At 32.2% G+C, this 11,838-nt stretch overlaps 1 protein-coding gene across 1 annotated transcript; it reads left to right on the top strand.

Annotated features, from left to right (window-relative positions):
• The first annotated feature begins 2,587 nt into the window (after positions 1-2,587).
• On the top strand, positions 2,588-11,715 carry LOC130445075 (protein yellow-like). Its single transcript, XM_056780571.1, has 6 exons — positions 2,588-2,959; positions 4,626-4,965; positions 8,392-8,618; positions 8,777-8,891; positions 9,776-9,967; positions 11,529-11,715. The coding sequence occupies exons 1-6, from the start codon at positions 2,745-2,747 to the stop codon at positions 11,679-11,681; spliced, it is 1,242 nt and encodes a 413-aa protein (XP_056636549.1). The 5' UTR covers positions 2,588-2,744; the 3' UTR covers positions 11,682-11,715.
• The last annotated feature ends 123 nt before the right edge of the window (positions 11,716-11,838 follow it).

Genomic DNA, 11,838 nt, shown 5'->3' with positions numbered 1-11,838 from the left:
GATGTTTTAAAAGGATTGTTTCGATAAAAAAAATCAGGATGTTGCCTAGGTTTATAGTTTTAAACATACGAAGCTTCAAAGTTGTTCAATGATTAATGAAAATTATAGGTTTCTTTTTAAAACCATTCATGTTGAAATGATTGGGATCTTGAAACCAAATGTTACAGCGATGTTCTCGAAAGATTGTTTATGAAAAAAATCGGGATGCGATGAAGTTTAGTGTCATGGCTTTTGACGAAGCTTCAAAGTTGTTCAAGGATTATTAAAAAGTATGTGTTTTTTTAAAAAGATACTCAGGATGAAATAATTGAAATATTGAACTGAAATTTCAGAGAATTGTTCTCAAAGGATAATTCCATATTGACAAAAATCATGATGCAGCTTAGATTCATAGTTTTGGAAATACAAAGCTTTAAAGTTGTTCAAGGATTATTAAAAAGCATGTGTTCCTTAAAAAAATCACTAATCACTCAGGCTGAAATGACAGAAATATTGAACTGAAATTTCAGAGAAGTGTTCTCAAAGGATCATTTCATAATTGACAAAAATCGAGATGCAGCTTAGGTTCATAGTTTTGGACATACGAAGCTTCAAAGATGTTCAAGGATATTAAAAAGCATGTGTTCCTTAAAAAAATCACTAATCACTCAGGCTGAAATGACAGAAATATTGAACTGAAATTTCAGAGAAGTGTTCTCAAAGGATCATTTCATAATTGACAAAAATCGAGATGCAGCTTAGGTTCATAGTTTTGGACATACGAAGCTTCAAAGATGTTCAAGGATATTAAAAAGCATGTGTTCCTTAAAAAAATCACTAATCACTCAGGCTGAAATGACAGAAATATTGAACTGAAATTTCAGAGAAGTGTTCTCAAAGGATCATTTCATAATTGACAAAAATCGAGATGCAGCTTAGGTTCATAGTTTTGGACATGCGAAGCTTCAAAGATGTTCAAGGATATTAAAAAGCATGTGTTCCTTAAAAAAATCACTAATCACTCAGGCTGAAATGACAGAAATATTGAACTGAAATTTCAGAGAAGTGTTCTCAAAGGATCATTTCATAATTGACAAAAATCGAGATGCAGCTTAGGTTCATAGTTTTGGACATACGAAGCTTCAAAGATGTTCAAGGATATTAAAAAGCATGTGTTCCTTAAAAAAATCACTAATCACTCAGGCTGAAATGACAGAAATATTGAACTGAAATTTCAGAGAAGTGTTCTCAAAGGATCATTTCATAATTGACAAAAATCGAGATGCAGCTTAGGTTCATAGTTTTGGACATGCGAAGCTTCAAAGATGTTCAAGGATATTAAAAAGCATGTGTTCCTTAAAAAAATCACTAATCACTCAGGCTGAAATGACAGAAATATTGAACTGAAATTTCAGAGAAGTGTTCTCAAAGGATCATTTCATAATTGACAAAAATCGAGATGCAGCTTAGGTTCATAGTTTTGGACATGCGAAGCTTCAAAGATGTTCAAGGATATTAAAAAGCATGTGTTCCTTAAAAAAATCACTAATCACTCAGGCTGAAATGACAGAAATATTGAACTGAAATTTCAGAGAAGTGTTCTCAAAGGATCATTTCATAATTGACAAAAATCGAGATGCAGCTTAGGTTCATAGTTTTGGACATACGAAGCTTCAAAGATGTTCAAGGATATTAAAAAGCATGTGTTCCTTAAAAAAATCACTAATCACTCAGGCTGAAATGACAGAAATATTGAACTGAAATTTCAGAGAAGTGTTCTCAAAGGATCATTTCATAATTGACAAAAATCGAGATGCAGCTTAGGTTCATAGTTTTGGACATACGAAGCTTCAAAGATGTTCAAGGATATTAAAAAGCATGTGTTCCTTAAAAAAATCACTAATCACTCAGGCTGAAATGACAGAAATATTGAACTGAAATTTCAAAGAAGTGTTCTCAAAGGATCATTTCATAATTGACAAAAATCGAGATGCAGCTTGGGTTCATAGTTTTGGACATACGTTCAACATTCAAAGTTGTTCAAGAATTAATAAAAAGCTTGTGTTGCTTTGAAAAATCAATCAGGCTGAAATAATTGAAATATTGAACTGAAATTTCAGAAAATTGTTCTCAAAAGATCATTCTATATTGAACAACATCGATATGTAGCTTGGGGTTATGGCTTTGGACATACAAAGCTTCAAAGTTGTTCAAGGATTAATAAAAATGATATGCACCTTTATATAATCGTACATGTTGATATGATTGGAATATTGAATCCAAATTTTATAGAAATGTTCTCAAAAGATTGTTGTATCGTAAAAAAAATCGCGATGCAATTTAAGGTCATGGTTTTAGACATACGAAGCTCCAAAGTTTCATATTGAAAAAATCGGAACATTGTTTGAGGTCATAGTTTTGGAAATATACAGTTCCACATAACCTATTCCAATAAACGCTATGGATAGATTTAGAAAATTACTAAATGTTCAAATTCCTGTAACAAAATTTTACTTTAATACCTTATCCAATCTAATGAGAAAATAATACGAACATTTCCAAAAACATCATTTCTAATTAAATACACGTTATATTCCCTCTAGGAAATAACCAACAATCTTCAGGTAAGTATTTAAATGACCACGTGCTAACCGGATTCAACATATATTTAATATAAATGAAAGATTCTCCATGCAACACAAAAATACGAACGATTCGTTACGTAACAAATTTTTATAAATAAAATTACAAGTGCCAACAACACCATGGAAAAAATCATTACTTTTATTATTATTATAATTTTTTTTGTGCACGTTTTTGGAGAACTACGGGAAGCATATGAATGGAAACAAGTGACGTTTCTTTGGCCCAGTGATTCGGTTAGAAGAAGTGCAATACGAAATGGGGAATACATTCCGGAAAATAATATGCCAATGGGGTTAGCTAGATGGCATAATAAAATGTTTATTACTCTACCAAGGTAAGAAAAAAAATCTTACAATATTTTCAGTTATTTCTTAATCGATTTTTTGAGTATTAAGATGCATTTCGATGGTTTTTTTGATGAATAAATCGAAATTCTAATGAAAAATATAATCGATTATTATGGATTGTTCGAATGATGTTCGATTTTATGATAAATCAATCAAGTTTTCACTTCTCATACCTTTTTATTTGTTTTTTTCTTGACAAATAGTGTTTTTTGATAAAAAATTGGTTTGAAAATGATGTGAAAATTGACGTTCTGACATATTTTGGTCTTTAACAAAATATATTTAGAGGCTTCAAAGTTGTTTTCATATTAGTAAAAATATATGTTACTCAAAACAATCCTTCTGGTTGTAATAATTGAAATATTGAGCTCAAATTTCTAAATGACGTTCTTAAAGAATCATTCTATATTGAAAAAATCATGATGTTTCTTAGGGTCATGATTCTTGAAATACGGGGCTTTCAAAGTTGTTAAAATATTCATGAAAAATATATGCTCATTTTAAAAAATTACTTAGACCGAAATATTTGAAATATTGAGCTTAAATTTGAAAGAGATATTCTTTAAGGATTATTCTATATTGACAAAAAATAGGATTACGAATTGAAATATTGAGCTCAAATTTCGATAAAATGTTTTCAAAAGATTGTTGTATCATGTGAAAAATAGGACGTTGCTTAGGGTCATGGTTTTGTAAATACAAGGCTTCAAAATAGCTCAAATATTAATAAGAAGCATTATGTTTATTTGAAAAATACTAAGGTTGAAATAATTGATGTATTGAGCTCAAATTTTGAAGAGATATCCTCAAAAGATCATTTTATATTGAAAAAAATCAAAATGTTGCTTAGGGTCATGGTTTTGGAAATACAAGACTTCAAAGTAGCTCAAATATTTATAACAAGCATTATGTTTATTTGAAAACTACTAAGGTTGAAATAATTGGAATAATGAGCTCAAATTTTAAAGAGATATTCTCAAAAGATCATTTTATATTGAAAAAAATCAAGATGTTGCTTAGGGTCTTGGTTTTGGAAATACAAGGCTGCAAAGTAGCTCAAATATTTATAACAAGCATTATGTTTATTTCAAAACTACTAAGGTTGAAATAATTGGAATAATGAGCTCAAATTTTAAAGAGATATTCTCAAAAGATCATTTTATATTGAAAAAAATCAAGATGTTGCTTAGGGTCTTGGTTTTGGAAATACAAGGCTTCAAAGTAGCTCAAATATTTATAACAAGCATTATGTTTATTTGAAAACTACTAAGGTTGAAATAATTGATGTATTGAGCTCAAATTTTGAAGAGATATCCTCAAAAGATCATTTTATATTGAAAAAAATCAAGATGTTGCTTAGGGTCTTGGTTTTGGAAATAAAAGGCTTCAAAGTAGCTCAAATATTTATAACAAGCATTATGTTTGTTTGAAAACTACTAAGGTTGAAATAATTGATATATTGCGCTCAAATTTTAAAGAGATATTCTCAAAAGATCATTTTATATTGAAAAAAATTAAGATGTTGCTAAGGGTCATGGTTTTGGATATACGATTCTTCAAAGTAGTATAACATATTTTTATTGAGAAAAAAAAACACTCAGGCCGAAATAATTGAAATATTAAATTATACGCCATTTTCACGTGTGTTTCTAGATGGAAACGTGGTGTTGCCGCTACACTGACATACATAAACATGCAATCATCAAAAAAATCACCAACTCTAATCCCTTATCCCAGTTTTGAATCAAATCGAATACCAAATGGTAGGAATATAAAAGACGATGTCATTATATCCACCTTCAGAGTACAAGTAGACGTTTGCGATAGACTGTGGGTCATAGATTCCGGTTCTTTCGATTTTTTCAATAACACCAAACAAGTTTCTCCACCTTCAATTCTAATTTTTGATCTTAATACGGACACCCTATTGAGAAAGTATTATTTAGCGGATGGGGATGTGGCATGTGACGGGAGCTCTGTTATACCTGACATCGTAAGTATAAAATATATACTTGGTACACCCTGTATATAGTATGGATAAAATTATTATATTGGGCACTGTGTAAATGCTTTGAAATTTAATGAAATTATGTTAAAAAATTATGAATTACGTCATTGCCAGATTAACTAAATCATATATATGTTAATGAAACAGAATTAAAATTATAAAAAAATTTACCAATTATATAATGGAAAGTTTAATTTAGGAAATTAATTTGTTTGTGGTTATAATGAGATGAGTCCAAGAAACAATTTATTTTGTGATATTATCACGTTTTCCTGAAATGTACGACTAAGAACTAAAAACCAACTATCCTTACAATTATAATAAACAATTATTTACGTCAAACAAATATACAATAAATTGTTTATTGGATTTAATTCGAATGTTTTACGTAATTTATTTAATCATACATTAAAAAAATACTTAAGAAACAAATTAACTCATTACTACTCCCGGTATATAATTGTTTTAAAAATAGAAATCGTTCCTCAAATAACGCCGTTGGGCTTAAATAACCTTCCAGATTGATTCGAATACATTTTTAATATGCCATCTATCGGAAAACAATAATAAATGTATCAATATAACTGTAGATGTCATCTCTGTGTAGTAATTGTACCACAAAAATTAACCGAGAGATGTCGCTCAAGTCCCTTCACGACAACAAAAAGGATAGGTGAAGAATTCTTTAAGTTATTAACTTAAATTCTAAAAGAATGTGACTACTATCTACATACTTATATACATTTCGTTTCCTCCTATGGTACATGGATGTCTCAGAAATGGTAGTAAAGAACTAGGACCACCAAAAAATTTCAATACCCAAGTGGATAAACTGATTTACATCATTAGATGATATCTGGAATGGAAGAGCCAAAGTTACTACAAAAAAGAAATGCGTTGAATGAAACACTACCGAATTCAATGGAATACACCAGATATAAACATGCTGACGTTCCCACTATTGGAAAGCGTATAACTAAATACTACCCAATGAGATGAAATGAAACGTAAATAATTATGCTGACTTACTACAGAATATACTCAAGGAAATAGAAGAACCAAACACTACTCTATGAGATGGAATGAAACGAATATAAGAATGCTGACTTACTACAGAATATACTCAAGGAAATAGAAGAACCAAACACTACTCTATGAGATGGAATGAAACGAATAAAAGCATGCTGACTTACTACAGAATATACTCAAGGAAATAGAAGAACCAAACACTACTCTATGAGATGGAATGAAACGAATAAAAGCATGCTGACTTACTACAGAATATACTCAAGGAAATAGTAGAACCAAACACTACTCTATGAGATGGAATGAAACGAATATAAGCATGCTGACTTACTACAGAATATACTCAAGGAAATAGAAGAACCAAACACTACTCTATGAGATGGAATGAAACGAATATAAGCATGCTGACTTACTACAGAATATACTCAAGGAAATAGAAGAACCAAACACTACTCTATGAGATGGAATGAAACGAATAAAAGCATCCTGACTTACTACAGAATATACTCAAGGAAATAGAAGAACCAAACACTACTCTATGAGATGGAATGAAACGAATAAAAGCATGCTGACTTACTACAGAATATACTCAAGGAAATAGAAGAACCAAACACTACTCTATGAGATGGAATGAAACGAATAAAAGCATGCTGAATTACTACAGAATATACTCTAGGAAAGAGTAGATCCAATGGGAAGGAATGAAGCAGATATAAACATGCTGACTTTGTAAAGTGATTTGATTTTAAGCCTATACCTAGAGATATTTGTTCTACTTCCAGAATTAGTCTTAACTTCTCCCAAAGGAGGCTAGCTCTTAATTATCTATCAAATTATCAAAATTTTTCTCATATCTTTTAAGTCAGCAGAGATATAGATAATTATATGGGCTCTGGCTATATAAAACACTCTAATGAGCGTTGTGAATAAAAACGAGTACGGCGAGTATTTACTTACAAGTAAAGTGTAACGAGTATTTAAACTCCAAGTAAACCGTCGAGTTTACTTGTGACCGTGTACTCGCCAACCCGAGGGTATACTAGCAAGTATTTACTCGCGAGACAACTGAATTCACAAGAAAGGCAAGTAAATACTTGTAGCGCCACGCAGACTACGCATAATTTCCTGTTGTTTTCGCCGCTAAACTAACCTTGACTCCCCGTCGTTACTCACAAGTCAATTGTCGTTCCCGTTTGTTTTTGTCCTCTTGCAGCTGTATGGATGAAAGTAGAGTGACTTCCGGTTGTGACAATAGAGCTATTTTTGTAGCGTTATTGAAAGACTTTAGAGTTGTGCTAAATAAATCTATGCTGCCTAAAGTTGCATCTGCTAAAGAGAAGGCATGGGGATGTTTAGCCGACCAGTTTTCGAAAAACGTTAGGAAGCAAACTAGTGTTGGACAGTTAAAAAAGCTATTGGACAATATGAAAACCGCAGTCAAGAAAAAAACTGATGTCAACGCAACTGGAAATAAACCAATAACATTGTTATCATGGGAGACAGATTTCCTAAAAATTTGCGATTCAAACGAGAACCCAGTTTATTGCAAAATATCAGGGGCTTCATGGGTTGGATTGGGAGCACGTAATATGCACGTGAGTGCAATCTATAGCACAGATGACAGTCGGAATGCGAAATTTTGAAGCCCAATCTGCCTTGGCCTGATCCATATCTTCAATAGTGCGTGGAAATTTAATCCAATCTTCAGACTTCGACACTATTATATCCAATACACTTGAAAATGTTCTGCTGACGGTACTTCTTTCAACCCCCATGTCGATGGCAACTAACGTATCTCAGAAAAATTTCCATCTTTTTTCGAGCAGTTAATCCTCCACCCCTTGCATCAGTGTTTTCATCAAGAAAGTGCGAAGTGAAAAAATCTACGTTTTCGCTCTCAAACCGTAATAGTCCCTTAGATATATCGGGACTTATATCACGCCGGTCTCTATAACGTTTCACACCACGCAGGTTCATAAATGCAGCCATCTTTCGTGTACAAGTATGACTGCAAGTCTGGGGTCGGCTTGACTTGCGAATGGACGAGTATTTACTTGCTAAGAAGTATTTACTTGCGTTTATTCACACCAAAATTGGCATTTTTCGGAGTTTTACTAGCCTCTCAAGTATTTACTCGCGGGTAAGAGTAAATACTTGTTTTATTGACTTCAATTTTGGCATTTACTTGTCATTTTAATATGTTCAAGTATTTACTTGTCCTACTCGTTTTTATTCACACCTCAAAATGAATTCATATTTTATAAAAAATATGCTAGTATACGAATTTTTCAGTCCACGTGAATGTTTGTATCCGAATCACCATATTTTATGCTCTGGTTATTATAAATAATTTAAAATATTTCATATTTTGACTTCACATCGTAGATTGTTGATGTGACTAGAAATACTTGCAATCAAGCTTTTGCTTACTTACCGGATTTGGGAGGTTATGGTCTTATAGTATATTCTTTCGCTGAAAATAGATCGTGGAGAATATCCCACAATTTTTTCCACATGGATCCTAACGAAGGAGATTTGTGGATTGGAGGAATTAACATCCAATGGAACGATGGAATTTTCGGAGTGGCTCTTGGAGATACGAACGCAAGGGGGTAAATAAATATAAATAAAAGATTTAAATCTCATTTTATTCAATTTTTTGTGTAGAGTACATAATTTGTGGTAAAAATCACACCAACTACTTTTTAATATTTTGAATTTTTTTCTCATTTTTATTTATGAATCAAACTAATATTTTTTTAATTTTCAGTTTTAGCAGGGTGTATTTCCACTCAATGATCAGTACTCACGAATATTCAGTTAGTTCAGAAGTTCTGAGAAATGAAACGATGGCGACATCGTCAAATAATTATAATTTATTCAAGGTAGATACGAAAAATCTAATTTAGTTTGACTAACGAAAAATTTTTCAACATTTTCCCATTAGTTTTATCCATTTTTTCATTGGTACAAGCTATTTTTTGATTCATTTACACTCTATTCTATTCACTAACACTTAATACTAATTTATTTGAATAATAAATTTTTTACTAACTCTCTTTATTGCTAGAGACTCGTTTTATATACTATAATTAAATTCTAGTGAGTTCGTTTTCTGGAAATCTCTTATTTTTCGTAAATAAACAGGTCTTCTTAGAAATCGACTATATAAAATAGGTTGCAAAAAACATAATGTAGATAGGTTACAAAAAATAAGCAGACCTTCCAAGAAATACCCGGTGCGACCACCATTCTATTTACATATTAGAACAGTACTGGCTTCAGGATTTATATCAGTGGGCCAGTTCGTCATTGGTACTCCCATACAGCTGTTGATCTACTTATTAGGTTATTCATTGAAATCAACTATTGTTTAATATATTCTATATAATTACTCACCAAATGCCATAATTTTGATTGTGTGATAATTTATTTAAGTTTAATCAACATTTTTTGAACTCTCCTTGTGTGAAAGCTCCACAACTTTGATTAATACACGATATATAAGTTTTTCCTGCAGCTCATGCTTTGGTTTTCCGTCTCATTGTAACTTTACTTTGTGATGAAACTTGTAGTAAAATGTAAATTAGCTTGAATATTTTCTGATTTGTATTCTAACTGAAATATTGACATGGAGCCCGAGAAGTTTTCGAAACTATCTGGTTATTATAACGACCTTTTGTTGTATGTACGCATGTTTTGTTTGGTATTGGTATTTCCCAAATTATAAATTACAAAGTTCTTGGATATGTAGAACTAACTTTTTTAGCACGAAGGTAACAGAGGAAGACGTACACAAGCTTCTCCTTCAGATTACGATAGAGAAACTAGTGTACTATTCATGAATCAACTACAAAAAGACGCTATTGCTTGTTGGAATACAAACAAAAAACTCGACGAAAATTCTTTCACTCTCATAGAACAAGATCACGAGAGGTTAGAATTTATAAATGATATATACGTAAGTAAATTTTAGTCAAAATTTGTTTCAACATCTTTTCTAACAATTAGTTTTCTGTTTTACGTACTCATCCTTTCAAAAAGAACAGTTGGTGTTATATGGAGATCCAGATATTTTCACAGGTTGCATTTGAGGCTAGGTTTTTGTTGTGTTATTCCGTTAAAAGTTGAATATAGAGTGAAATTTCCACATAATTACGTCCTTCGTAGAAGCCTACTTTGACCTAGATTTTTATCCTAGAACTATCATTCAATATTGCACTTGGAGACACCCGTTCACTATTTTGCGATATCAAAATTTCTATAAATTAATCCGCAGCCCGCGTCCAGATTTAAGATGCCCTAGACTGCAAGTCGTTGACGATATTCAGCCTGTATGTCCTTCTCGTGGTTTCGAGTTTTATTGCTAGGTCCAAATGTCGAAAATCCAGTCCGGTCCTAAGAAGAAACTTGTTCCTACCAAGCCATTCATGCAGGAGTTTACCTGTTGGCTATATTATTTAGTATTGAGGGCTTGGAATCTTTCATCTAATGTTTTTCGTTGTGATTCCAAATATTATCAACGATCGCAGGCGCAATTTTGTTGCGATCGATAAAAAAGGAATTGGACATTCACCCACAGCTTGTGTTAAGATTTTAGCTGCTCGAGCCTGCAAATTTTTGGGGATATTCAGCTTATATGCTCTCCTTGTAGTCCAGTAGGACTTTATCGGCCCTAAGAAGAAGCTTGTTCCTGCCAAGTCATTCATTCTGTTGGCTATATCATTGAGGGCACGGAATCTTCCGTCCACTGTTTTTCGTTAGTGATTTGTGGTTATAAGTCCTTATTATCACTAATCGCTGGCGCAATTTGGTCACAATAGATAAAAAAGGAATTGGACATTCACCCACAGCTTGTGTTAAGATTTTAGTTGCTCGAGCCTGCTAATTTTGGGGGATATTCAGCTGATATGCTGTCCTTGTAGTCCAGTAGACCTTCATCGGCCTTAAGGAGAAGCTTATTCCTGCCAAGTCATTCGTCCTGATGGCCTTATTATTTAGTATTCTGAGCTTGTGATGTGTGTCTTCAAGATCCTTAAAGGAACTAGTTGAAGGTGGTGAACTCTGTCCAGTTACGAAGAAACACATGATGATTTTCTAATATATAAAAGCTTTCTGCCTTTGTATCTTGACTGATTTGATAAGAATACTAGCAAGAAAAGTCTTGCTGCAGCGTAAGTGATTTCGTGAAACCTGCAGTTACCAGAATCAGATTATTTCTTGTCATCCTATAGCAGATTCAAGTCTTCTTCGGTTATTACCGCACTCTCGAAATCGTGTCAGTTCTTTGGAAACAGTGGATTAAAAATACCAAGCCAAAGTGCCACTTAAACTTACTTTACCTATGGTAGCAATAACTGGACATTGTTTTTAAACCATTTCTTCTTGAATAACGTGCATATTTACACACTAAATTCGACTACCGTGTTTTAACCATTCGTAACCAGTTTATCCAGCGTATAATGAGAACTTCTTGTCAATTTTATTGTGCCGTTTTAGATACAACTGAATTTGTGTTTTAGATTGATCAAAATAGAAATCTTTGGGTTTTATCAGACAGAATGACAAAATTTTTATATGGAAATCTCAATCCCAACGATGTAAACTATAGGATATTGTATACTACAGTAGATCGTGCGATTAGAGGCACTTCTTGTGAATATAATAGATTGTGAATTTTTTTCGACAAAATATAAATATTAAACTACACGATTTTTTCTTACAAATATTTCCTCCATATTCCAAATTCCATAAAATTAAAACGGACAATAATCGGAATGTTTCGTTGTGTGTTTGTTAGCCTTCAAAAATTTCATCTGGTTATTGTCCCCA

This window comes from Diorhabda sublineata, chromosome 6 (assembly GCF_026230105.1).
Source record: "Diorhabda sublineata isolate icDioSubl1.1 chromosome 6, icDioSubl1.1, whole genome shotgun sequence".
In the NCBI taxonomy this organism is placed as follows: domain Eukaryota; kingdom Metazoa; phylum Arthropoda; class Insecta; order Coleoptera; family Chrysomelidae; genus Diorhabda; species Diorhabda sublineata.
The sequence above is the reverse complement of the archived record's forward strand: the minus strand, read 5'-3'. Positions and strand labels throughout refer to the sequence as shown.